General features: G+C 44.5%; 1 protein-coding gene across 7 annotated transcripts; it reads right to left on the reverse strand.

The window, feature by feature from the left end:
* Positions 1–405: 405 nt before the first annotated feature.
* Ccdc77 (coiled-coil domain containing 77) lies at positions 406–25838 on the reverse strand. 7 transcript variants are annotated; one of them, XM_052174737.1, is made up of 13 exons: positions 25735–25838; positions 23771–23883; positions 22808–22861; positions 20927–21164; positions 19354–19496; positions 15047–15143; positions 13898–13961; positions 12976–13067; positions 9623–9771; positions 5685–5904; positions 2607–2732; positions 2364–2516; positions 406–867 (listed from the first exon to the last, which is right to left on the reverse strand). In XM_052174737.1, the coding sequence occupies exons 3-13, from the start codon at positions 22843–22845 to the stop codon at positions 721–723; spliced, it is 1467 nt and encodes a 488-aa protein (XP_052030697.1). In that variant the 5' UTR covers positions 22846–22861; positions 23771–23883; positions 25735–25838; the 3' UTR covers positions 406–720. The 7 variants fall into 7 exon arrangements, with proteins under 7 accessions (XP_052030697.1, XP_052030698.1, XP_052030695.1 ...); XM_052174738.1 differs by having other exon boundaries at positions 20927–21110; positions 23719–23883; XM_052174735.1 differs by having other exon boundaries at positions 23719–23883.
* Between the last annotated feature and the right edge of the window lie 844 nt (positions 25839–26682).

Consider the following 26682-nt stretch of genomic DNA (forward strand, 5'->3'; position numbering starts at 1 on the left):
TCTCCCACTGACACTTGCAAGTTCAGCAAAACGGCTCTTCCGAAGTGTTTATTCTCTTTTCTGTGTGTGTTTTCTTGTTTCTTGTTTACATTTTTAGACAAGGTCTTATGTAGCCCAGGCTAGCCTTGGAACTCCCCAGATAGCCAAGGGTGAATGTGAACTTCAGATTCTCCTACACACACCTCTCTCCAGTGCTGACTACAGGTGAGCCCCCAAGGCTGCCGACAGAACCAGGGCTTTCTGTGTGCTCCGCAGGCACTCACCAGATAAGCTACATCCCATCACTGACTTTTAAAGACAGAAAAGCCTGTCAATCTATAAAAGAGAAGGCTGACAGATGGTGAGACGGCAGTCTGCCAGGACAGCATTACCACTGCTTTTCTTCTTTCCTTTCTGGTTTTGATGTTTTATTATTGTCTTTTTTTTTTTCTTTTTTTGGAGACAGGGTCTCATTAAGTAGCCTTGGATGGTCTAGAAGTCACTATTATAGATCAGGCTGGCCAGGTCTCACAGAGATCCACCTGACTGTATTATGAATTTGTGGCAATCCCCCTGCCTCAGATCCTCAAGTGCTGGGATGGGATTATAGGTGTGAGCTATCATGCCCTTAACACCATCTTTAGTAAAATTGATGTCACTACTCTGGACAAGTCCATGTCCACTTTCTGGGAACAGGTGACCTTGTCTCAGGTTTCCAGAAGCCAACCCTGAAAGGAGCCATCAGCATAGCCTAAGCGCGTTCTCCAGACCAAACACTTTAGACTTGAGGTTTTTCAGTTCTCCCTGTATCTTATGAGCTCTTCTGTTGCTGTCACGGACTTCACACAGCATGGCCAGGTCCTGGTTCCCATGGGTGTTTATGGTTGCCTAGAGAGTTGAGAAAAAAGAGAGAAAGAATTATGGCGTTAGCTAAGGGGGAAATCAAGTCACAAAGAGCAGTTGTGCCGGCTCCATTTTACATATGATAGATGCGGCACTAAAATTCTTCAGTGATGCATTCTTAAATGAAAACGTTTAATTGGTCAAAGCATTTGGGAGAAAGCAAGAAGACCTAGGGTTCCAGGCTATCCTTGGCTACCTATGCAGTTTGAGGCAGCCTGCCTGACAGGAAACCATTGCAAATATACATACATCTCAAAACAAAAGGACAGAGAAACTTTGGGATAGAGATTATTAAATAACTAACAATGGGCAAAAAGACCAATGCAGCATCGGTGAGGTCGCTCAGCAGTTAGTAAAGGTGCTTGCCACCAAGCCTGGGGATCTGAGTTGGGTCCTCAGGAAGCCACGTGGTGGACTGAAAGGAGTACACTGACGTGCACACATTCACCATGCCATATGTGTCTGCACACACAAATAATAAATGTTAACAAACATTTTTAAAAAACAAGACCAATAATAGCATTATTGGTAAATTTGCCAAAAATGACAGAAAGTGTTGTTTTTTTCCTATTTGTTCAGATCACAGCACTTAGTGCTGTGTGACTGTGTGAGTGACTGTTAAATCTCTATCAGAGCTCTTAAGGCAGCCCACATACTAAAAGATGTCTGGGAAAGCACTTCGTTTTACTCAGTCATTTTCCCACTTTAAAAGTAGACAATTCTTAGGGCTAGAGAGATGGCTCAGTGGTTAAGAGAGGACCTGGGCTTAATTCCCAACACCCACATGGCAGCTCACAGCTGTCTGTAACTCCAGTTCAGGGGATCTCATATCTTCACACAGACATACATGCAAACAAATAAAATAAAAATAAATAAAATCATTACAACATCCTACACACAGAGAGATAAATCCTTTCAAATAAACCCATACAATTCTGTGGAGAGTGTGTGTGCACTCGGCCAAGCACAGGACTGAGGGTCATACTATGACCAGCATGTCCCTGGGGTACCTTGTCGCCATCTCAGCCCTGGGCTGCAGATGCACATTTGTGCTTGGCTTTCATGTGGGCGCTGGAGACTCAGGTCATAATGCTTGCACAACTGGCAGCTTTTACAAACTGAGCATCTGCCCAGTTCCCCATTTCCTGGACTCACCTAATTCTTTTAATTTAGTTGAACCGTGAGGGTAGGGTGATGATTTGTAAGTTATGTTTGTTTTTGTTTTTCCCAACAAAGTGTTCCTGTTGAATAATGTTCAGAGAGGACTCAAGGACACCTACTAATCTGTTGTTCTTCAAGTGAGGACAAAGCACAGGTTTTGTGATGCTGGAGATCAAGCCAGTGCCCTGTTCTGCTTACACATGACACACACCCTACTGAAATCTACATCACATCCCTGGCCATCCTTCTGAGGAACCACCCTGACTATCTTTCTACAATCCCACCCCAAGTTCTCTTTCCTACCTCAGGAGCAACAGTACCTTATAGAGCATTTGCTCCAGGTCTCTCAGCTTCTGTCGGAGAGCCTTAATGTCTGTCTTGAAGCCTTCTACTTCCAGGATTCGTCGATGTTCCAAGGCCTGATAGCGTTTTGTCATTATCTGTAAGCGCTTGCCCATCTTGCTGGAGCGATCCTAAAAATGGATGACCAAGAGTTTATGAAGAGGAGACTCTCCTCAGCAGCCTGTGTGTTCTATTCAGCCCAAGTGTGAAACACCACACACCTTGAAGATCTCTCTCCTCACTCCTTCTTCCTCCCGAATTCGAGCAAGTTCCTCTTCTAGGGAAATGCACTGTTCTTGGTACATGTTGGACAGCTTTTTTTCTTGTATTAGCTTATCCTTAAGAGACTGTAGGCCAAAAGGATGAAAAGGTTTAATGTTCGGCCCTATAATCAAATTTGTAATTCAAAATAGCACTGTGGTAAGAAAGGAGGAAAAGATTTTCAGAGCAAATCTGTATAAACAGATGTGAGGAGAGCCCCAGAATCCTGCTACAGCTATACTTTCCTGTCTATCCTTTCTCAAGTGTACCTAAGTAGATATTCTTTAAGATGAAATAATCCAAGTGTCCTAATTAGGATTACTATTACTGTGATGAAACACCATGCCCAAAGCAACTTGGAAGGAAAGGGCTTATTTGGCTTATATGTCCACATCCAAGTCTAACAATGATGGAAGTCAAACAGGACATCATGTGTTTTAGCTTTTTTTTTTTTGTGTGTGTGTGTGTGTGTGTGTGTGTGTTTTAGCTCTTTAAAAAGAACTCTGACCCATAATTGTTCCTGACTGAAAGAACTAGATGAAATTGGGAGGAGCCTGAGGAAAAGAAGGTCCAGCGACAGGCCCAAAGTGGGATCCAGCTCGAGGGGAGGTCCCAAGGCCTGACACTATTACCGAGGCCGTGGAGCACTCACAAAAAGGGACGTAGCATGACTGCATTCCAGAAGACCAACCAGCAGCTGAAAGAGTCAGATGCAGATATTTGCACCCAACCAAAGGGCAGAAGCTGCTGACCCCTGCAGTTGAATTAGGGAAAGGCTGAAAGAAGCTGAGAAGGAGGGCGACCCTGTAGGAGAACCAGAAGTTTCACTTAATCTGGACTCCCGAGATCTCTCAAACACTGGACCACCAAACAGGCAGCATACACCAGCTGATATGAGGCCCCTGACACATAAACAGCAGAGGACTGTCAGGTCTGGGTTCAATCAGAGATGATGCACCTAACCCTTAAGAGACTGGAGGCCCCAGGGAGTTTTGAGGCCAGGTGGGGGTGGGGATGGAGGGTGAGTACATCCTCATGGAGATGAGGGGGTTGGGGAGGAGGTATGGGATGGGGAACAGTCGAAGGATGGACGGAGGCAGGGGATAAAATATGGAGTGTAATATAAAAAGAGAGGATATATAACTTAAAGATTAAAAAAAAAAAAAAAGAGGCATCAACAACATGTGTGACAAATGTTCTATGAAAGAGACAAAAAAAGCAATCCTTTAAAATCTTAAACCAAGCCGGGTGGTGGTGACGTATGCCTTTAATCCCAGCACTTGGGAAGCAGAAGCAAATGGATTTCTGAGTTCGAGGCCAGCCTGGTCTACAGAGTGAGTTCCAGGTCAGCCAGGGCTACGCAGAGAAACCCTGTCTTGAACCCCCCCCCCCCCAAAAAGTCTCAAACCAGTGGCTGGAGAGATGACTCAGCAGTTAAGAACACTGACTGTTCTTCCAGAGGTCCTGAGTTCAATTCCCAGCAACTACATGGTGGCTCACAACCATCTGTAGTGGGATCTGATGGCCTCTTCTGGGGTGTCTGAAGACAGCTACAGTGTGCTCATACATAAAATAAATAATATTAATCTACAAAACAAAACAAAACCATAAACCAGGAGGGCAACAAGAAGGCTCAGCAATTAGGCACTTGCCCCGAAGCCTGGCACCCCGCCCACACAGTGAAGGAAAGAACCGGCTCCTCTAAGTTCACTGGCCTCTACATTTGTGTCACCATATGTTCACGGGCCATTCCTCCTGCTCTGCCCCCATTTTACATAAACAAATGCAATTTTTAAAATAAAAAATGTGTATGCACAAGTGTACCTCCTGTAACTCGGCTGCTCTGGAAGCAGACCGAGGATTACTGGAATCCAGGGGTTTAAGCCCTGCCTAGGAAACACTGAGACTTTTGCTTCAAAATAACAAGCTGGTGTAGCACATGCTTAGAATACCAGGAGGCAGAAGCAAGACAATGCCATCCTCAGCTACACAGTGAGTTGGAAGCCAGCCTGGGATACCTGAAACCCAGTCTTAATTTTACATCAGATTAGCGACTTCCTTATACAACCTTTCCAAGGCATAATCCTTAAAGCCGTTTATATTCCTCAGAGTGCCCGCAGGCCATCTATAGCTGGCTTCTGCCAGCTTCCCCAGGGCTAGCATGTCAATTCCTCCTTGTTTTCTTCTCTTGTGGAACCAAGGATTAAATCTAGGGCCTTGTGTTCCTCGATCTCTACCAATGAGCTACACTGCCAGCCCCCAGTTCCTCCTTGTTATTTTCCAGCCATGCCAGCATCCTTCTTCTCCCTCAAATGTGTTCAAGGGAATTCTTTCTCCCTCTGCCAGGAATGCCCTTCCCCTAATCTATATTACAGGCCTCAGCAGAAACACCAGACTTAAGGGGATGTCCCCAGGTCCCTTTCTGAAGCAGAAGTCCCAATAAGTAATACAATCCTTACAAAATCTCCAATTAACATAAAATTACATGATTTTCCTTGTTCATTAAAATATAAATACAATGAAAAAAGAAAAAGACTGTCTAATTTACACAGTGCTATACCCAGAGTCTAGTCTATATGTTGAATGAGGGAATGAACGAATGAATGAGTGACGTGTGATATTTTTGTCTTCTTTTTGAGACAGAGTCTTACACCAGTCTGGTCTTGAATTCTGTCTAGCTTAGTATTTCAAATTCTCAATTACCATCATGATCAGCTACTCTTGGTTATGTACTTCATGACATCATTACTATAGCTCCACGAATGACGCTTATGTAACAATTTATAGGCTCTCTGAAATTCTCCAAGTCTCTGACAGGCTCTCAAACTCAACATGCAGCCCAGAAAGAGCTTGAATTTTTGATCACATGTCTCAAATGCTGGGATTATAGACATGAGCCACCACACCTGGTTTTACGCAGTGCCGAGGATCAAATCCAGGGCCTCACTATGCCATGCAAGCATTCTATCAACGGAACTTCAACTTAACCCCAAGCAATTCTGAGTTTCTCTACTGCTTCAGGAAAAGAAGGACATTACCTTAATATATTCATTTTGAGTGTGATGACTCTCATGTAAAATGGGAACGACGGTTCCAAGTTTATCCTCTTTCTTCTTACACTGAGCTCTGTACTGTGTAATCTTTGACAGCAGGTGATCTTTCTCAAGCATCCATACCTTCTCTTTATTTTGGTTTTCAAATTTTAGTTGTAGAAAGTCCTTGGTGCTCTCATAGAGCAGTTCTTGGGTATGATGGAGACTGTGAGAGAGAGAACAGCTGTGAGCAGGGGCGCTCACAGCACGGCATCACGGTGATGGAGACAGAGAGAACAGCTGTGAGCAGAGGTGCTCACGGCACGGCATCACGGTGATGGAGACAGAGAGAACAGCTGTGAGCAGAGGTGCTCACGGCACGGCATCACGGTGATGGAGACAGAGAGAGAACAGCTGTGAGCAGGGGTGCTCAGGGCACGGCATCACGGTGATGGAGACAGAGAGAACAGCTGTGAGCAGGGGTGCTCAGGGCATGGCATCACGGTGATGGAGACAGAGAGAACAGCTGTGAGCAGAGGTGCTCACGGCACGGCATCACGGTGATGGAGACAGAGAGAGAACAGCTGTGAGCAGGGGCGCTTACAGCACGGCATCACGGTGATGGAGACAGAGAGAGAATAGCTGTGAGCAGGGGCGCTCACAGCACGGCATCACGGTGATGGAGACAGAGAGAACAGCTGTGAGCAGGGGTGCTCAGGGCACGGCATCACGGTGATGGAGACAGAGAGAACAGCTGTGAGCAGGGGCGCTTACAGCACGGCATCACGGTGATGGAGACTGAGAGAGAACAGCTGTGAGCAGGGGTGCTCAGGGCATGGCATCACGGTGATGGAGACAGAGAGAGAACAGCTGTGAGCAGGGGTGCTCAGGGCACGGCATCACGGTGATGGAGACAGAGAACTGCTGTGAGCAGGGGTGCTCAGGGCACGGCATCACGGTGATGGAGACAGAGAACTGCTGTGAGCAGGGGTGCTCAGGGCACGGCATCACGGTGATGGAGACAGAGAACTGCTGTGAGCAGGGGTGCTCAGGGCACGGCATCACGGTGATGGAGACAGAGAACTGCTGTGAGCAGGGGTGCTCAGGGCACGGCATCACGGTGATGGAGACAGAGAGAGAACTGCTGTGAGCAGGGGCGCTCACGGCACGGTTCATCGCAGGCCCATTCCAAGGGGATTACAGGTTCTTTAATATTGCACTCTTTTTTTGTTTCTTTGAGACAGGGTTTCTCTGTGTAGCCCTGAATATCCAGGAACTAGCTCTGTAGACCAGTCTGAGCTCAGATTCAGAGATCTGCCTGCCTCTGCCTCCCAAGTGCTGGGATTAAAGGCATGTACAATATGAATTTTGAAACATTAGCAGTTTTTAAAACACACACAGTCTGATCACTGACAGCCTGGCAGGCTTTATCAGGTGAACTATCATGCTCACTATCACTATCTATCATGCTTACTGGGTTAGAATCGTCTTTATAGAAACTTTCCTGAGTGTAAGTTTGAGAATTCAGGTTAAAAAGATGGTTATTTACATACTGGAAAACTAATATAAAATATAAAACTTGGGGCTGGAGAGAGGGCTCAGGGACTGAGAGTGCATACTGCTCTGGCCTCTTGTGGATGCGACAGGCAACTGCATTCATAGATATGCATAGAATTAAAACCTAAAATAGTGTTTTTGTTTATTTTTAAATCCTATATTATGAGCCGAGAGCATAGCTTTGTGGTGCAGTGCTTGCTTCGCATGTGTGAGGCCCCAAGTAATACCCAACGCTCCCAAAACTAAACAAACTGCCCGGCCTGCTGGTGTGTGTCTTTAATCCCAGCACCCGGGAGGCAGAATTCAAAGACATCCAAAGCTAAACAGTGAGGCCCTGCCTCAAAATTACCCCAAAGATAAAAATGAATAAACTTAGAGCTAGAAATGCTAACTATCGATACACTGTTTGCCCAGCATATACAAAGTCCTGAGTTCAATCCTCAGCCCTTCATAAACCGGCTATAAGAGGAATATTTCTGCACACCTCACACTTAGGAGGGAGACACGAGTCTTTAAGTTGTTCAACGGACTCCTTGGTTATACAGGCATTCTGAGCCGAGCCTGGCTAGAGATCCTGTCTCAAAAATAAATAAATCTGGGATGGAGAGATGGCTCAATGGTTAAAGACATTGGCTGTTCTTCTAGAGGAGCCAGGTTCAATTCCCAGCACGCACATGGAAGCCCACGGCCGTCTGTAACTCCGGCATTCCCTTCTGGCTTCCTCAGGCACCAGGCAGCAGGCACGGAAAGAGGTCTACAGACAAACATGCGTACATACAGTGCTTGCTGTGTAAGCACGAAGACCTGACGTTCCCTCCAGAACCCAAGTAAAAAACCTAATAATGTCAACACGGGAGATGAAGACAAGCAGCGGGGGTTCCTGCCAGCCGCTGAGTGTGATCATGTGACCCACGTCAATGAGATGCCCAGTCTGGAAAAACAAGAAACAGCACCCAGGGCAACCTCTGGCCTCCATACAGCACGCACATATATCCCTACACATTCATACGCACACCCATGTATTGAACGGGAGGGGAGCATGGTGATGGGTGCCCTCAATCCCAGTACTTGGGAAGGCAGAAGCAGGAGGATCCCTGTGTTTTCAAGGCCAACTTCAATTAGACAGAGAATTCTAGGCCAGGCAGAGAACACAGTGAGAACCTGTCTGAAAAGTAAAAATAAAATAAAAGTGAATTAAGCATGTTTAATGGGGAAAAAGATGGTTAGGTACAACCTACAAGAACCATCAAGCCAGGGGCTGGAGAGATGGCTCAGCGGTTAAGAGCCCTGATTGCTCTTCCGAAGGTCCTGAGTTCAAATCCCAGCAACCACATGGTGGCTCACAACCATCAGTAATGAGATCTGATGCCCTCTTCTGGTGTGTCTGAAGACAGCTACAGTGTACTCACATATAACAATAAATAAATCTTTAAAAAAAAAAAAAAAAGAACCATCAAGCCAGGTGATGATGGCAAATGCCTGTCTTTGAGGGAGGCAGAGGCAGGCAGTTCTCTGAGTTCTAGACCATGGTCTACAGAGCTAATTCCAGGACAGTCAAGGCTGCAGGGAGAAACTATCTCAAAAAAACAAAAAACAAACAAACCCCAAACTATGTCTTGTGGCTGCCCTACACACACAGGGCAGGACTGAGGCTAAACAGAAAACAGCTAGGGAACAAAGGCGACGGAAAGTCACATGGTGGGAGGGCCATCATAACGACTTCATAAAGACATTACGGAAATGTGGACTTGGTCTAAAGCCCAAGGCTTGCTGTGCCGAGTGATGACCTTGCTAAAAATAACTGTTTCTTAAATTACTACTCTCACCGAAGCACAAACTGAACTGAAGCCACACGGGAGAGGCTGAGGCTGTGGCTGTAGGTGTCAAGACTTGAACTGGGTTCTTGCACAAAAGCAGTGAGTGCTCCTACCCCTGAGCCACCTCCATCCCCATAACCATTACTCTATTTTCTATTCCCGGTGAACCCAGGGCTCGATACACACCAGGTTAGGCCACTGCTACTGCACTCACTCTGAAGGCCAGGTTGGCACTGAACTCAGAAATCCACCAGCCTCTGCCTCCCAAATGTTGGAATTAAAGGCGTGCGCCACCATCACCTGGCTAAGGTTTTTTAAAAATGTGTACCTGAGTGAGTTTATCTGCATAATGTACTTGCTGAACACCTCTGGTGGTCAGGGGTGCCCGATCCTCCAGGGACTGGAGTTACAGACGGTGTGAGCACCTGATGGGCATGCTGGGGACTGAACTCCGGTCCTCTTTAGGAGGAGTGAGTGCTCCTAACAGTTGAGCCATCTCCTAAACTGCTATTCACAAACAGAGGCCGCCCTCCCACCAGCCTGCCCTTAGCACAGTATTTGAGTCTCCACCTCTTGGTCAGCTCCTTGATTTTCTCCTGATTTCTCTGGTGCTGAACTTGGATTTCCTCCACTCGGATCCGCCTGTCCTCCATGAGCCCTTCCACCTGCTCTCTGGAAAGCTTCGTCTGCTCTCCCAGCTGTGCCTGGAGGGCTTCCACCTACACGGGCGAAAGGACTGGGTTACCACTCCTGCTTCTAGGACATCGGGCCTCAGGAGGAGAGCCCTTCCTAGAAACAAAGGAAGGGAGGCACCAAAAAAAGACTAATCTCAAGTTCTGATCTCTGTGTGTGTGTATGTGTGTGTGTGTTTCGCCTACACATACATTTGCCTCGTGTGCACCTGGTGCTTGCCATGGAGGTCAGAGAGCAGAAGAGGGCCTCAGAGTTACTGGAGGTTGTCGGTTGTCAGTTGTCATGTGGGTGCTGAGAACTGAGGCTGGTCTTGCGTAAGAGCAGCCAGTGTTCCTAACTGCTGCAGTCCCCACCTCAGCTTTCTGCTGTGGGTGCAGGGATCGGGCTCAGGCCCTCATGTTTCCTGACATGCACTTCAGCAGCCGAGGCATCTCACTAACTCCAGTTCCCTTTATTTAATGCCTTACACATGGTATAGGGCGGTACAAACACCAACAGTTTGTTACACCCAGCCGCTCACCTACCTCACACACAGTAAAAGCTGGAGCCTCTTCTCCCCACTCCATTATTGTTACTTCATTGTCTGCTTCTGATCTTAAAGGATCATCTTCCTTTTAAGATGCCCTAGTAAGCCAGGCAGTGGTGGCACACTTGGGAGGCAGAGGCAGGTGGATCTTTGTGAGTTTGAGGTCAGCCTGGGTTTACAGAGTGAGTTCCAGAACAGCCAGGGCCACACAGAGAAGCCCTGTCTCAAAGACAAGACAAGACGCCCTAGTTAAACAGAGACACGGTGACAAACTGGGTGTGATGTAATTCCTTCTTGGGGTCTGGCTGTTTTGACTTTTGAAAATTGGCCAAAGGCAGAAACAATTTTTAAGTCAATGGACTGCTCCCCCAACAAGCATAGGAACTTTCCTAATGACATACATGACCTAGTAGTAAGATAATGGTTTATTATTTTCCTAGATTTTAGAACACATGCCCTAAACAAATGAACATAACCCCGGTGCTGATACCAAACAAATGTCCCTGTGCTGCCCTTTCTATAGCCCACAGGCCGACTACAAAGTACATTCTAGCCAGGCACGGTGGCCTCAGCACTCAGGAGGCAGAAGTGGGAGGGTCTCTGTGAGTTTCAGAGCAGCCTGGTCTACAAAGCAAGTTCCTGACCAGCCAGGGCTACGTGATGAGATCTTGTTGCAAAACAAAACAAATGGGAATTCTTACTTTAGAATGCTTTTGTTAGATAGGACTTAGCATATGAACTAAAAAGGTTGCCAGAAGCATTCTAGAATGTCCAAATAGAAAATAATGATTTGGGGCTGGAGAGATGGCTCATCGGTTAAGAGCACTGACTGCTCTTCTGAAGGTCCTGAGTTCAAATCCCAGCAACCACATGGCGGCTCACAACCAACCGTAATGAAGTCTGATGCCCTCTTCTGGATTGTGAAGACAGCTACAATGTACTTACATATAATTAAATAAATCAAAAAAAGGAAGGAAGGAAGGAAGGAAGGAAGGAAGGAAGGAAGGAAGGAAAGAAAGAAAGGAAGAAAGAAAGAAAGAAAGAAAACAATGATTTTAAAGTATAAGTGCTATGAGGTTATTTATTCTCTCTTGAGAAACCCACATCTAGTCCAGGCCATGCATTACTGTCCTCCCCTTGCCACTTCCAAATATACAATGCACCCATACAATCGGTCACACACACACACCACACAATAACAACAACAACAAAACCCTGCACTAAATAAAATTTCATTCCCTGTATAGTTCCAGATCTGTATAGTAATGGGCTACCTGCAGCAGTGTAATTAATGGGCTACTAAACTATAGTTACACCATCTTGTGAAGATATTCCTAAGAATAAGTAATAAAACCATCTTGGGGCCGGGCGGTGGTGGCGCATGCCTGTAATCCCAGCACTCTGGGAGGCAGAGGCAGGCAGATTTCTGAGTTCGAGGCCAGCCTAGTCTACTGAGTGAGTTCCAGGACAGCCAGGGCTACACAGAGAAACCCTGTCTGGAAAAAAAACAAATCCAAAAAACCAAAAAAACCCCCCAAAAACCAAAAAAACCAAAACCCCCCCAAAAAACAACAAAAAACAAACAAACAAAAAACCATCTTGGGAAAACTGGTCTGCTCACTCAGATCAACCATAACCCCATCATAAATTCCTAGTGTGAACTGTCTCTAGACCAGCCATAACCTCACCATAAATTCCTAGTGTGAACTGTCTCTAGACCAGCCATAACTTCTGTACACTGTGTCTATGACCTGAAGGCCATGAGAGTGGCCTGACGGCCTACCTACTGCCTCTCTTCTGTAAACAGGATGCTCACACCCACGCTGCCTCTCTGTGCACATGCACGATTGCCTTTAACAACTCCAACAAATCAGAAGCCGTGAATAAGGCTTCCATATGACTTAGTCAGTCATCTTGGGAGTCTTTCTCTTCACTACCCTTCACTCCCATCTCATATCTCTTAGAGGGGAGAAGATATATAGAGATAGCGTTTTTTGCTAGGTAGCCATACTTGGTCTGCTGTTCCCTACATACAGCCCAGCAGACCTCTAATTGTCTTCCTGCCTCAGGCTCCTAAGTGCTGGGACTACGGGAGTGTGCCATGATGTAGGACTTTCTCTCCTACGTTAAAGTTCGTATTTAAATCTGTATTAAAACTACATCTAAAGCCGGGCTGTGGTGGTGCATGCCTTCAATCCCAGCACTTGGGAGGCAGAGGCAGGCGGATTTCTGAGTTCGGAGGCCAGCCTGGTCTACAGAGTGAGTTCCAGGACAACCAGGGCTACACAGAGAGATCCTGTCTTGGAAAAACAACAACAACAACAAAAAATCCCCAACAACAAAAAAACTATCTCTAAACAAGGTGTGGTGGCACATGTCTTTAATCCCAGAGGCAGGTGGAGCTCAGAGTTTGAGGCCAGCCTGGTCTACACAGTGAGCTCTGGGTCAGCAAGCCAGGGCTGTGTAGAGAGACTTTGTCTCAAAACAAAACTAAGCCAAATTCAAAACAAAAACAACAAAAAACATCTCTAACTTTACTAGAAAAAAAGTGCTTAAATATTAAGAATAATCTCAATTTTCTTGGCTCTGTGATGCCTGAATGTAATCCAGGTGCAGAGCTGGTTCCACATAATAGCAAGAATACATTACACACCGCTCAGTGCATGGAGAGAAACCAAATGCTCTGTCAAGGTTAGCATGTCACCTGCAGGAGGAGTGTCTCTATGTCCCTCTGGTAACGCTCAGAAATGTCTTCCTTGTCCTTTATTCTTACTCGTCTTTTGCTTACTCCAGGATCTAAAATAGAAAACATAAGTTCATCAAAAACTCTGCTCAGCTCTCCTTTCTGCTCCTGCTACTCAAGTACCAGTACTGACCCTGCAGGAGTTCAGTTTCCTTTACCCACAAGAGAAGGAAAAGAACACACTAGAGTCCTACAGTGCTTGATTCCCAGACAGACATCTCTTATGGGAATTCTGCAGTATTTCATATCCATCATTTGGCCGAATGTTCCTCTGGAGTTGGGAATATTTCCTCAGTAAAAACTCAGATGTAAACACTTTGGTTTTGACATGCTACACAATTTTCAAAAGGAACGGTAACAAGCAACAAAACTGGAGTGAGTTCGCTAGAGTCTGGAGAGGAGCAGTGGGGAGGATGGCTGATGGTGCAGGGCTGCAGCTAACTAGTGGAATAATGTCTAATGGTTTCTAGCACAGTAGCGTAACTATGGCTGACAACAACTGACTATGTGAAAATAGCTAGCAGCAGACAAGGCTACACAGTGCTTACACAAGGTGATGGCTATCTACCAGTTACTCTGTCACTATCACAATGTCTCTTGTCTCAACAAGGTGAAGACACCAGACATAGACCTCTGGCATTGACACAAATGTACACACATACACACATGCTTCCATATGAGCGCGCACACACACAAAACAACAAAATCCCTTGCATTAAACAACAGTTCACTCCTTCCACAGTTGCAGAAGTATATGGAGATAGACTGCCAGAGATATTGTTACGAATGCCAGCCCCTCTCTGTCTAGTAGGGATACTTTTCTAATTGTTTGCAGTGAAATTTTCAACTCAACATCAGAGAAAACTTCTAGTACGGTGGTTACCTGCTCTGGAAGCTGAAGACTCACACACATCTGCTGCCTGGATAGTCTTCTGGAGAATGCTGACCTAAGGAACAAAGGAACGGGTGCAGAGTGTGTGAGACTGCAGCTTTTAGCCTTAGCTTTACAGATCTAACATTTGTGAGTTAAACAGGGCAAAACTGATATGCAATCATGTGAACACTCGCATGCATATGAGAGACGGCATAGGCAAAGTAACTATTTTTTGTTTTTTTTGCTAAAATCCAATGTTAATACAAACTAATTAACAATAAGTAAATTCACATTGCAACTTAACAAAATATATTACAAGCGTGAGGCAGACTGGGTTACCACTGGTCAGGTTATGTTTAGACCTTGGGGTTTGGTTTTTTTGTGCGTGTGTGTGAGTTGTTTTTGTTTAACACACAAGGTAAAAATTTGACCCAAATCTTGATTTTATCTGTGTTTTGCATTCATACATGTACACGTACCATGTTCATGCCTGGCGTCGTCTGATTGGCTGGAACTGGAGCTATATAGAGATGGCTGTGAGCCACCACGTGGGTGCTGGGAACTTAACCCAGGCCCTCTGCAACAATACGGTGCTTTTAACCACTGGCCCATCTCTCCAGGCCCCCAGGCCCACATCTTTAATCTCAGTACTTAGGAGGATGAGGCAGGTGGATCTCTCTGAGTCTGAGGCCAGCCCAGTCTACAGAGTTCCAGAAAGGTCAGGATTTACCACACAGATTTACTTCACACTGAAAATGTGTTATACCTTGAGAGATCATTCAGAGATTTTTTTTTTAATTTTATGTGTATAGGTGTTTTACCTGTGTACATGTCCAAGAGTGTATCTGATTCCCTGGAACTGGAGTTACAGATGGTTGTGAGCTGCCATGTGGGTGCTTAGACTCAAACCCAGCTCCTCTGAAGAGCAGTATGCGTTCTTAACTGCTAAGGCATTTCTCCAGTCCCTGTCAGTTTCTTAATATTGAAAAAAAATCTTCAAAAGGTTTTTGCAGAGAAGAGCTTTAAACCTCCCCCAGACACTGGCTGGCTCACTGCTCTCCATGAGACACCTCTGGCCGGTAGAGACGTCCTGACCATGGACCCTCTCCTGTGTCTTGCAAAGGTCACATTCATCAGGCCACACTACAAATTACTTACTTTGTGGAGAGGCTCCTTATAAAAATAGGTCACTTCACCGGTGTCTGGTCCTACAAGAGCTAACAGATTCTGAATCTTTTTCTTGTCTTCCAATTCTCTGCAATTATCATAAAAAGAAAGTTATACACCCCAAGTAAGTAACCGTTTCTATTTAAAAGATTTCCCCTCTGGCCAGTTGTGGTAGAACAGACCTTTAGTGTCAGTACTTGGGAGGCAGAGGCCAGCCTGGTCAACACAGTGGGTTCTAAAGCAGCCAAGACTACATAGTAGTCTAAAACAAAACAAAACAAAACAACAGAATAGCATTCCAGATTTTTTGATTTTAAAATATTCTGAGATCGTCTCACACATCCCAGGCCTCACTTGAGCTGTAGAACCCAGGATAACTCCAATCCTTGATCCTGGTGTCTGCCTTTGAGATAACAGGCCTATGCCACCCAGTTTAGGGACAAACCAAGAACTTTGTGCATGCAATGCAAACATTCTACAACTGAGTTATATTCCCACCTTCTGATGTTTTAAAAATGACTATACCCACAAGTTAAAAATGAAAAAGATCTATACCTCAGTTCCAGCTATTGGAAAATTAAGTATTTCAATTCAGGAATTCAAAGAAGAGGTTAGGGAATGATTTCATAGCTCTTTTCTTTTTCTTTTTCTTTTTTTCTTTTTTTTTTTTTTTTTTTGGCTTTTTTGAGACAGGGTTTCTCTGTATAGCCCTGGCTGACTTGGAACTCACTCTGTAGACCAGGCTGGCCTCGAACTTAGAGATCCTCCTGCCTCTGCCTCCCAAGTGCTGGGATTAAAGGCATGCACCACCTCCGCCTGACTTCATAGCTGTTTCTGGAGAGTATGGTAGCTGGTCTTCCTCTTCAGCACGGGTAAGGACTAGAGCCTGCACGTGGCTCACAGTCCACTGTCCCTTCAGAACTGCATCCCTGCTTATGCCTCTATTCTTCAGGGACCACCTGCCTTTGGTGCCTTCTCCGTGAGGCTGGGAGGGGATTAAAATCCATTCTCTTTGCCTCCCTTCAGACAGCTCAGCTCCAGAGCCCCCGTGGTACTGACTGGGACATGCTGTAACCAAATCCCAGTCAATGTTCTCCACCTGCCCAGCCAGACTCTCCCTGTTTCCTCAGAGGCGGATCTCCTCTATTGTTACTCTCGTGCTAGGGTACTCCCAGCAAACATCCCCGAAGAAAATCCCACAGTGCAGTTTGTTTCCCAAGGCACCCGACCTAACACAGCTAACATCAGGAGCTGTCCAAGGAAGCCAACTCTGAACAAGGAGTTCTTTTTTTTTTTTTTTTTTTAATTAAAAAAAGTTTTTTAAAAAATTTTTTTAGAGACAGGGTTTCTCTGTGTAGCCCTGGCTGTCCTGGAACTCACTTTGTAGACCAGGCTGGCCTCGAACTCAGAAATCCGCCTGCCTCTGCCTCCCAAGTACTGGGATTAAAGGCATGCGCTACCACTGCCTGGCTGAACAGGGAGTTCTAAGGACACAGATGACATACAGAATATCCTGTTCCTGAGAGCAGAGCGGGGGAGGAATTGATGGGTTTCGGCTAAATAACCAAGAAGGAAAAGAGGTGGCCACCCTCCTCCAAAACAAACAAACAAACAAAAACCATAAAGACAGCCCACAATTTGTGTCCAGCAAGAGGACTCAGTGAATTAATGTGCTCACTGTACAACCTTGGCACCAGTTCATTCCCTGAAACCCATGGTAGAAGAAAAGAATTGATCCTTAAAAGTTGTCTTCTGACTTCACACATACACCATGGCACACATGCCCCTGCTTGCATGCTCTTACTCTTTCATACACACATACGTACATACGTACATACATACATAGGTACATACATACATGCACACACCAATAATAAACAATTAAAATTTAAAAAATCACCCTGGGTATGGTAGCACATGGCTTTAATCCAGTACTTGGGAGGCTCTCTGTAGTTGGAGGTCCACCTGGTCTACATTATAAGCTTTAAGCAGTCAGGTCTACATAACAAACAAACAAACAAACAAACAAACTATACCCACTATCCAATTCTCCAGATGATGATAAGCTGAAGAGCCTTATCTCCCAGGACAAGACCGTGTTTCCACAGTGCCTCACTAAGGGGTCTACAGCCATTTCTTCTAGTAGTCACCCTTGGGAAAATACAAGACACAGGTATTTCAAGGCCTGCTGGGTACAGGGCCTCCGGAGATGCAGTTACCTGGTAACTTGAAGCACTGTCATGGCACCAGGTGGATGGGGACCATCCTAGTAATCAAATTTTGGCTCAGATCTAGTTCAGAGTGAGTCTACTAGATTTTCTGACTCATTTCCCCAGTTTCCAGTGTCTAATTAGGAGATACACACTTGGTAGTTGGTGCAACTTTGAGATTAGGGAATTGGGGATTTTTTGTTTTGTTTTGATTTTTGTTTTGTTTTTCTTCAGAGTTAAACCAATGGGAAAATTCTCAAATTTCCCTCCTTGGTCAAGAAGACAAAGGATAAGAGATCCTAGAGGAAGTGCACACAAATTCTTTCCTTCATTCATTACCATGACCTATACAAAAGCAAATGGATTCTGGACAACTCCAAAGGAGGTTTCAATGCCAGATGAGTCTTTGCTAGAGCAGATGAATTGGTCTCAGGTACTGGACTAATGAGGCAAAAGCCTCAGTTTCCATCCCCTGAAGAAGAGAGCAGTTCATGTGCGCTCCAGGTAGACATGAGCATGCTTCCAAGTCCTGCCCTAGGTCGTGGTAATTCTTTAACTTTTGAGCAGTACGTGATAAATTTGCTATCCACCATATATTCAATTGTTTCACATGGACAGAACACAGGATCGATTTTAGGGCATGCTAGGATATTCTCTCCAAAGCACAAGACAACCAGACATAATGGCACACTTGTAGTCCCAGCACTTGGGAAACTGAGAAAGGAGGATAAAGAATTGTTGAGCAGCCTTGGCTAAACCCTGCCTCCAACAACAGAACAAACAAACAAGCAAACAAAACAAAAACAAAACAACAACAACAAAAAAAAAAAAACACCAGAAAATGCCTCAGCAGGAAAAGAAAAAGTGACCGTGGCAGTGCTGAGAGGCAGGAAGGACGCTGGACAGCTTGTTTAGCAGATCGGAAGTGCTTCAGGCTCAGTGAGAAACCCTGCCTCAAAAGCAAGAGGGGCTGGAGAAATGGCTCAGTGGTTCAGAGCATTGACTGTTCCTGCAGACACCCAGGTTTGATTCTCAGCACCCATCCAGAAGCTCACAACCACCTGTAACTCTAGATCCAGGGGACCCAACGCCCTCTTCTGACTTCTGCTGTGTGTCTATGTGTGTGTACGTGTGTACATGTGTTATAAAGAGTTCAAAGACATTCTGTACAACTTGGTGAGGCCTTGGCCCAAAATTAAAAAAAAAAAAAATCTATGGATATAGTTTCGCAGTAGAGAACTTGTCTAGATGCATGATGCCTCAGGATCAATTCTGAACATTAAAACAAAACACATAACACCCACCAAATAAATCCAACCAAATAAACCAAAAGGTTAAAATAGTAAAATGTCTCTCTCCTCTAGAAGTATGTCTCACTCAAATATCTATTCTTTTCAGGAAATTCTGGGCAGTGGTGGTGCACACCTGTAATCCCAGCACTTGGGAGGCAGAGGCAGGCGGATTTCTGAGTTCGAGGCCAGCCTGGTCTACAGAGTGAGTTCCAGGACAGCCAGGGCTATACAGAGAAACCCTGTCTCAAAAAAAACCCCAAAAAACAACCCCCCCCCAGAAAAAAAACAAAACAAAACAAAAAAAGGAACAAAACACAAAAAGGAAAGGCCACTCTAATCCTAGAGCTTGCTGTGAGGCTGGCCCTCTAACTAGCCTATCATAGTTCTAACAGTCTTGGTGGTAATATTTGCTAAAAACATCTGCTCAGAGGTATTTTTTTTTTCCTAAGAACTTTCCCAGAAACTGCCCTCCAGGTAAATCTCTATCAAAGTTTGTTTCCTGAGGACACAACTAAAGAGAATGACTGTAGGTAAGTTTCATCATTTAAGGGTAACTCAAGAGTTTTCATTCTAACATTTCCCATCTATTCAGTACCTGACTCTTCTTTTAAAATTTTTTTCTCAATTCTTTGTATACATGTGTTACTCTGTGTATTTACAATGTCCTCAGAGACTAGAGCATGACATTGGATCCCCTGGAGTTAAAGGTGGGTGTGAGCTGCCCAACATGGGTGCTGGGAATTGAACTTGGTTTCCTTGCAAGAGTAGTACTCACTCTTAACCACTGGACCAGTACCTGATTCTTAGTCGGTCATTTTCTGAGTAGAGTCGTAAAACATGTTCCCTCTCCTGGAAGAGGCAGACCTGCATATCACTTAGGGCTTTCTGCAATTCCGCGATCTCTTCCTCCCTCTGCTGCAAGTTCCATTCAAGTTTATGCTGGGAAAAAAACAAAAACAAAAACAAAAACAGAGTAGTTGAAAACATATTAGGTCTCAAAGGAAACCTCTTAGTGGCTATGGAGGAGTCGGTTCCTGCTGCAGAATATTTGATCATACTGTGAACCCCAAGATTTTGTTATTTACTGATAACAAAAACAAAAATAAAACTACAACTGTTTCTAGTTGTGGTGTGGCTCAGCCCTTACCACATACCTTTAATCTCAAACAATGAAGGTAAAGTTAGTCTGTAGAAGGAAGCATGTGTTTGAAAGTGATGTCTGATTGAATAGACAGTGACAGATCAGAGACGAATCAGAGAAATATGTGACAGAATAGGGTGTGCTCAACTCTCATGAGGAGAGGGGAAAGGGAAGCCATTTAAGGGGCAGTGAAGAAAAGGAGAGGAAGCAGTGTTACTGGAGAATTTTACAGAGACAGGTTGCTGAGATAACAAGGTAGACACAGATTAAGACAGAAAGAGCCAGGGAATGAATGAGAAGGAACTAGAAAATTAGAACAGATTGCCTGAGTTAGTTTGAGGCCAAGCAGACCAATTAAGGAGAGGCAGAGAGAGAGAAGCCAGATTGAATCAGTCAGCTTGGAGAGGAGTGTGAGATAGAACAGCTGAGTTGAACTAGCCAGCTGGCGATCAGAAAGAACTAGAAAGGGTGAGCTTATTCAGCAGCAAGTCTCAGAGGCTGAAAACATTCTAGGCCTAGATAAGATCATACAGAGGCTAGCTCCCAGGACTAGGCCTAGGTTAGCAGAAGGAAGAAGTAAGCCTCCAAGACAACAATTAATACAGGAGAAAAGAAGATACTTTTACAGGTTCATGTAGGAATATACCTAATTGATAATTTCACCAATAGAGAATTCAAGTGACAGTATTAGGTTGTGCTTTTTAACATTTATGTTACAAAGCAAAAGGATGCGATGGGGGTGTAGCCCAGTGATGGGGCATCAGGTGAGCAGGCTTCGTCCTGGGTTCGTATCTACCACTAAAGAAAGGAAGGAGGAAGGGAAGGAGGAAGGGAAGGAGGGCAAAATGAAAGGACAAGCCACAGCACTCGTGTGATTGGGAATTTCCAACATTAATGACCAAGCCCTTAAGTTTCCTCTCAATAGCATCAGCATCGAGAATGCCATACGCATGCCTCCCCTATTCTTTGTGTGTGTGTGTGTGTGTGTGTGTGTGTGCGCGCGCGCGCGTGCTCGCATGACTCAGAAGTTGATGCTGGGTCTCCTCCTCCATTGCTTCTCTGACTTCTTGTCTGAGACAGGGTCCCTCCTTAAACTGAGAGCTCAGCATCAGCAGTTCATCAAGGCTTGGTCAGTGAGCTCCAGGACCCATGGATCTCTCTCTCTCTCCCTCTCCCTCTCCCTCTCCCCCCCTCTCTCTCTCCCTCTCTCCCTCTTCCCCTCCCTCACCTGTTCTTCACAAGCTTCTCTGTAGAGCTCCAGCTTCTTCAGCAGGTCTTCAGTCTCTGCCTCGCAGTTAGCCATCTTCTTCTGATAATAATCCAGAAGCTCCTGAGACGGGCAAAGGACAGCCAGACGATCCTCAACGGACGGCAGGGGAGTTGACTCCACTGAGTCTGCCATTTTCTTCCACCTGTTGGTATCACCAAAGCCAGAGCCAGCACCACGTTTGGAGGCAAATGATATTCTATGTGAAATTAGACAGCATATATTAAATCCTCTGAACATTTGTAAAACATAATTTTTTAAATAAAAGGGGTTTTATGGGTGTTTTGATACAGGGTCTTTCTATGTAGCCCTGGCTGGTCTAGACTTTCATGTGTAGACCAGACTGGCTTTGAACTCACAAAGATGGACCTGCATCTATCTTCCAAGTGCTGGGATTACAGACATCAATCACCACACTTAGAGGTGTTCAGTGCTCTGCACTGAAAATCTGAGTCAACTGGTTAGTGAAAATGTTTATGAACTGTTTTCCAAGTTTCAATGACTTAAAACTATATCTAAAATAAACACCAGAGATTAACAAAAACATTTAAAAAACAATAAAAATGGATACTACATAGTACTGTTGCAGGATCTGTGATCACATGGTGAACCCTGAGACTATGCTATTTACTGGAAAACCTGTTTTTAGCTGTGGTATAGCTCAGCCTTAGCATACCTTTAATCCAAGAGCTTTTTGCTTAAATATTGTAAACAGGATTAAATAAAGTCAACCATAGGTCTTCAAGAGGCACAGCAAGCAGCCAGGAGACAGGAAGGAATTTAGGATTATTAAGAAAAATCCAGAAACTAAAAGGGAGTCAGGAGGATGGAGAGACACACAGGAAATTCAGTTTGAAGGAGCTTTCTGAAATGTAGTAAGAGAGGACATTGCTTCTGGGACGTCAGTTGGGTGCTTTTTCTGCCTCTCTGAGCTAGCAGACTTTCATCCCAGCATCTGGTTCCTGAGCTTTCATTGGTAAAATCAAATGATTGAGATTTTGTTTAAAAAAAAAAAAACAAAAACAAACAAACAAAAAAGAACATAGTACCCATTAGAAAATTTAGTATAAGATAGATATAAGCAGCGGGAACCACACCTCTCTAGAAGCTAGGTAAACTCTAGCTTCTGAAACTGAACTGCAAATATTAGGACAAGATGGCATAAATGGTAAAAGTATCCCAGTACCCAGTAGGTGAAGGAAGAAGATTCAAAAATCAAGATCATCCTTGCCTACCTAGAGTTCCAGGACAGCCAGGGCTACACAGAGAAACCCTATCTTGAAAAACACCAAAAATAAATAAATAAATAAATAAATAAATAAATAAATAAATAATGACTGGAAATGTTAAGGTTAGTTTCTTTGTTCTTAATAGTCAAGAGACTTGGGGGCTGGAGAGATGGCTCAGCAGTAAGACCTCTGCTCTACCAGAGGTCCCGAGTTCAATTCCCACCAACCACATGGTGGCTCACAATCATCTGTAGTAGAATCTGATGCCTTCTTCTGTCACGCAGGTGTACTCCAATAGTACGCCAGTAAAAAATAATAAAATAATAATCAAGAGAGACTTAAGCTAACACAGTAAGAGCGAGAAAACAAACAGTGAGACCAAGGCAGTGGCAGGTATAACCCAAAGGTATAGCCCAGACGCTAACCTGCTCAATGAACAAGTTCTACACACACATACACACACACACACCACTGTCGCAAAAAACTAGGTTCTGAATAAAAACAGAGAATTGAGATTTAGAAAGTACACTGTCCCCTTACCTCCTATACCAACTGGGTAAAACCTATATAAGTATTGATTAATTAGTAACTCATGAATATGCAAATATCTTACTTTCTGCAGATGGGTGTATGTGTCGGAGTAAAGTTCATTCTGTCTTATTCACACCTATCAAATACACAAAATAACAATGAGGGCCAGAAAGAGTTAACACAAGTAAATAAATATAGGCCACACAGCATAGTTCCCCCTCCATTACCATACTTGATTGTTGAAGCCAACCAACACTGGGCGTTTTTTCTTTCTTTTTCTTATTTTTTTTAAAGATTTATTTATTATTATATGTAAGTTCACTGATGCTGTCTTCAGACACACCAGAAGATCTCATTACAGATGGTTGTGAGCCACCATGTAGTTGCTGGGATTTGAACTCAGGACTTTCAGAAGAGTAATCAGTACTCTTACCGCTGAGCCATATCTCCAGCCCCACTGGGTGTTTTCATGCTTATTCAACTTGTAGTACAGAAAAAAATTGGGGGGGATTTATCTTGTTTTTGTGTTTTTCTGAGACTGGGTTTCTTTGTGTAGCCTTGACTGTCCTGGAACTAACTCTGTTAACCAGGCTGGCCTCGAACCACCACATCCTAACTGTTTGTTTGTTTTTGACAAGGCTACAAGTAACTTATGGCCTTAAACTCCCTATGTATCTGACAATGATTTTGAACTTGTGATCCTTCTGCCTCCAGCTCCAGAATGCATTGTCACCATACATACTTTATGTAGTTCTTCAGATCAACTTCAGTGTTTTGTGTGTACCGAGCAGACAACTACGCATACCCTAACAGGATCTCATGTAGTCCAGGCCGGTTTCAAACTCACTAAGTTGCTTAAACTGGCACTGAACTTCTGATCTTTCTGCCTCCAAATTCAAAGGTGCAGAGGTGTGTGCTAGCCCCACCCCTGGTCCACTCACGCTCGCTCAAGCTGGTCCTGTCACAAGGCCTTGCTATGTCGTCTAGGCTCACCTGGGACTGGCCAGTCTCACTCAGCCGGCCTGCACCAGGACTACAGACTTACACCACTGTGTCCAGCCAGACTCTAATCAGCAAACCAGGGCTGCAGAGACAGCTTAGCAAGCTTGGCAACACGAGTGCAATCCCCGGGACCCACACAAGGCTGTCCTCTGACTCCTACACAAACACAGTGATAAGTTTAAAAATACTTTTAAAAATAAGCAATATAGTCTATGAAATTAAGGTAGACTGCCATGCCATATTTAGAATGAACAGAGAGCCAAAAATATTTTATTTGACTCGCTTTTTCTACTCTTTTTATCTTTGACAAAGATTAACCAGGATATGTGAGGCCCTGGATTCTAATCCTCTAGCACCAGGAAAACAAAACAAAAATTAAAAAATATATACCTTACTTAAATAGCAGAAGAAAAAATTCTATATGATAATTTCCATCTCAACTGACAACATCTAACTGCAGAGGAAAGATCATTTTGGTTTTTTATTTTAAGAAAGAGTGTGTGTGTGTGTGTGCGCGCGCGCGCGCGCGCACATGTAGAGGCGGGAGGACCACCTAAAGACCACCTTTCTCTCCTTACTCCCTGGAGAACTTAACTCAAGTTCTCAGGTCTGGCAACACTTTAACCTGCTGAGCTATCTTATACTGTTTTTACAATTGGCTCTAATAATTTTTAAAAATATTATATTATGTGTTTGGGTGTTTTCCCTGCATGTGTGTCTGTGTACTATGTGTATGCCTGTTGTGAGCTGCCATGTGAGTGCTGGGAATCAAACCCAGGTCCCTAGGAAGAGCTGCCAGTGCTTTTAAGCACTGAACCATCTCTCCAACCCCTGTCTAGTGATTTTTTAAGAGAAAGATTAGGCCACTCCTTTTCTTGAGTCTCCTATCCATCCTGAGTTCCAGGACAACCAGAATTATATAGTGATAGATACCTTGTTCCAAAAGAACAAAACAAAACAAATAAAAAACAAAACAAAAAAATTATAAATTGATCACTGACTACTTACAAAAATATTAAATAAAGCCTAGAATTCAGAACTCTCTCTCTCCTGACTTATTCTTATCTCTTTCCTCAAATAAACAACAATAACAACAACAAAAAAAAACATAAAGTGATTGTGCACTTGTACTCCCAGCACTTGGAAGACTGAGACAGGAGTATACTGCCAAGAGTTTGAGACCAGTTTGGTACATATAATGAACTGCAAACCCAACTGAGCTGCAGAGTAAGATTCCCGACTTAAAAAGCAAAAACGAATAATTAAAATTAAAAAATATATATATATTCTCACTGGAAAGTGACTGTATTTGCAGTTTTACTATGATAACTTATCTTCCAGGCAGACAGAAGCCATCTTAATACTACCTTCCAAGGCAGGAATGCCTCTGTTTATATAAAAGGTACTGGGTTTCTGTTTTGTAGATGTAAGAGATCGAATTGAGGGCGCCGGCATACTAAGCAAACACTAAATATTGGCTACAACCCCGTCCCTAAAAAGTCGTATTTACCAGCATAGCCACTTCCTGAAGTATTTTTGTTATCCCTTATTTTACAAACGAGGAAACCGAAGCTTAGGCAAGCAGGAGGAAGACGGAGACGTCTGGATCAGTTCTTGACTAGATCTTAGCTCAGTCATTCTTTTTTTTTTTTTTTTTTTGGCTTTTTTGAGACAGGGTTTCTCTGTGTAGCCCTGGCTGTCCTGGAACTCACTCTGTAGACCAGACTGGCCTCGAACTCAGAAATCCGCCTGTCTCTGCCTCCCAGAGTGCTGGGATTACAGGCGTGCACCACCGTCGCCCCGCTAGCTCAGTCATTCTTACAGCTCGCCGCGTCCCGGAAACTTCTTTTTGCAATCTTTCCTTGACTGGCCCCAAATCACCCAAGAGCCAGGTTTAGTCTCCTGTAGCTCCCTTCCGCACTGATTAAGAAGGCTTTTATCCCACCAGATTTATTTCCAACCTCTGTCCTAAAACCCTTTCACCCTTCCCCTGAAATCCACACTCACCAAGCACTAACCCCGGGAGTTCACAACGCAACCGAAAAAACAACTCAAATCAGCGAGCGTCTACAAAATCCTACCAATCGCTCACGAGCTCAGGAGGCCTTTTAGGTTGCACACCAATAGGACGGTTGTTCACCCAGCAGTACTTCCCATCTTGCCTTGCGCCTTACCGGCAGAGGTTCCTGGGAAGTGTAGTTTCTCTTCTGTACACAACATTGCGCAAAGACTGAATGGGGTGGGGGTGGGTAGAGGTGGAGGGGCGGGGTAAGTATCCCTTGGCTGTTAGAACCCATCCGTTTTGACAACTCAGTCTAAACTCACTTAACTATTTTCCTTTAATGAAATCTGTCGCATAAATGACATACATAATCACAAGCAGATAACAGGAACGCCTCAGAGTGTCTTGTACACATTATCATTTGTTTCAAGCGATGCCTTTAGTTTGTTTCAAGTGAGCCTAAGAAAAGTTACACAAATCCTATAGAGTTGTACAAGCCTGTGATCCCAATACCTGGGAAGGGAAGTAAAAAGGATCAGGAGTTTAAGGTCATCAAATAGCAATTTAGAACCCTGGGTTACCGAAGGTCCTGACTCAAAAGAGAAAAAACAGGAGGAAGGCAGAGAGAGCGAGAGGGGGGGGGGGGGAGGGAGGGAGGAGGAGGAGGAGGGGAGGGGACGGGGAGGGAGGGTGTGGAAAGGGAGGGGAGGGAGGGGAGGGTGAGGAAGGGGAGGGGAGAGACTTCTATGACTTAGTTTAGATGTAGTTAGAGGTTAGAGAGTTAGGGATGGTTGTGAGCCACCATATGGATGCCAGGAACCAATCAGGGCTCTCTGCAAGAGCAACAAATGCTTTTATGTCTTGAACCATCTTTCTGCCCTGTGTGTGTGTTTGTGTGTGTGTGTGTGTGTGTGTGTGTGTGTGTGTGTGTGTGTGTGTGTGAGAGAGAGAGA

This window comes from Apodemus sylvaticus, chromosome 2 (assembly GCF_947179515.1).
Source record: "Apodemus sylvaticus chromosome 2, mApoSyl1.1, whole genome shotgun sequence".
NCBI lineage: Eukaryota > Metazoa > Chordata > Mammalia > Rodentia > Muridae > Apodemus > Apodemus sylvaticus.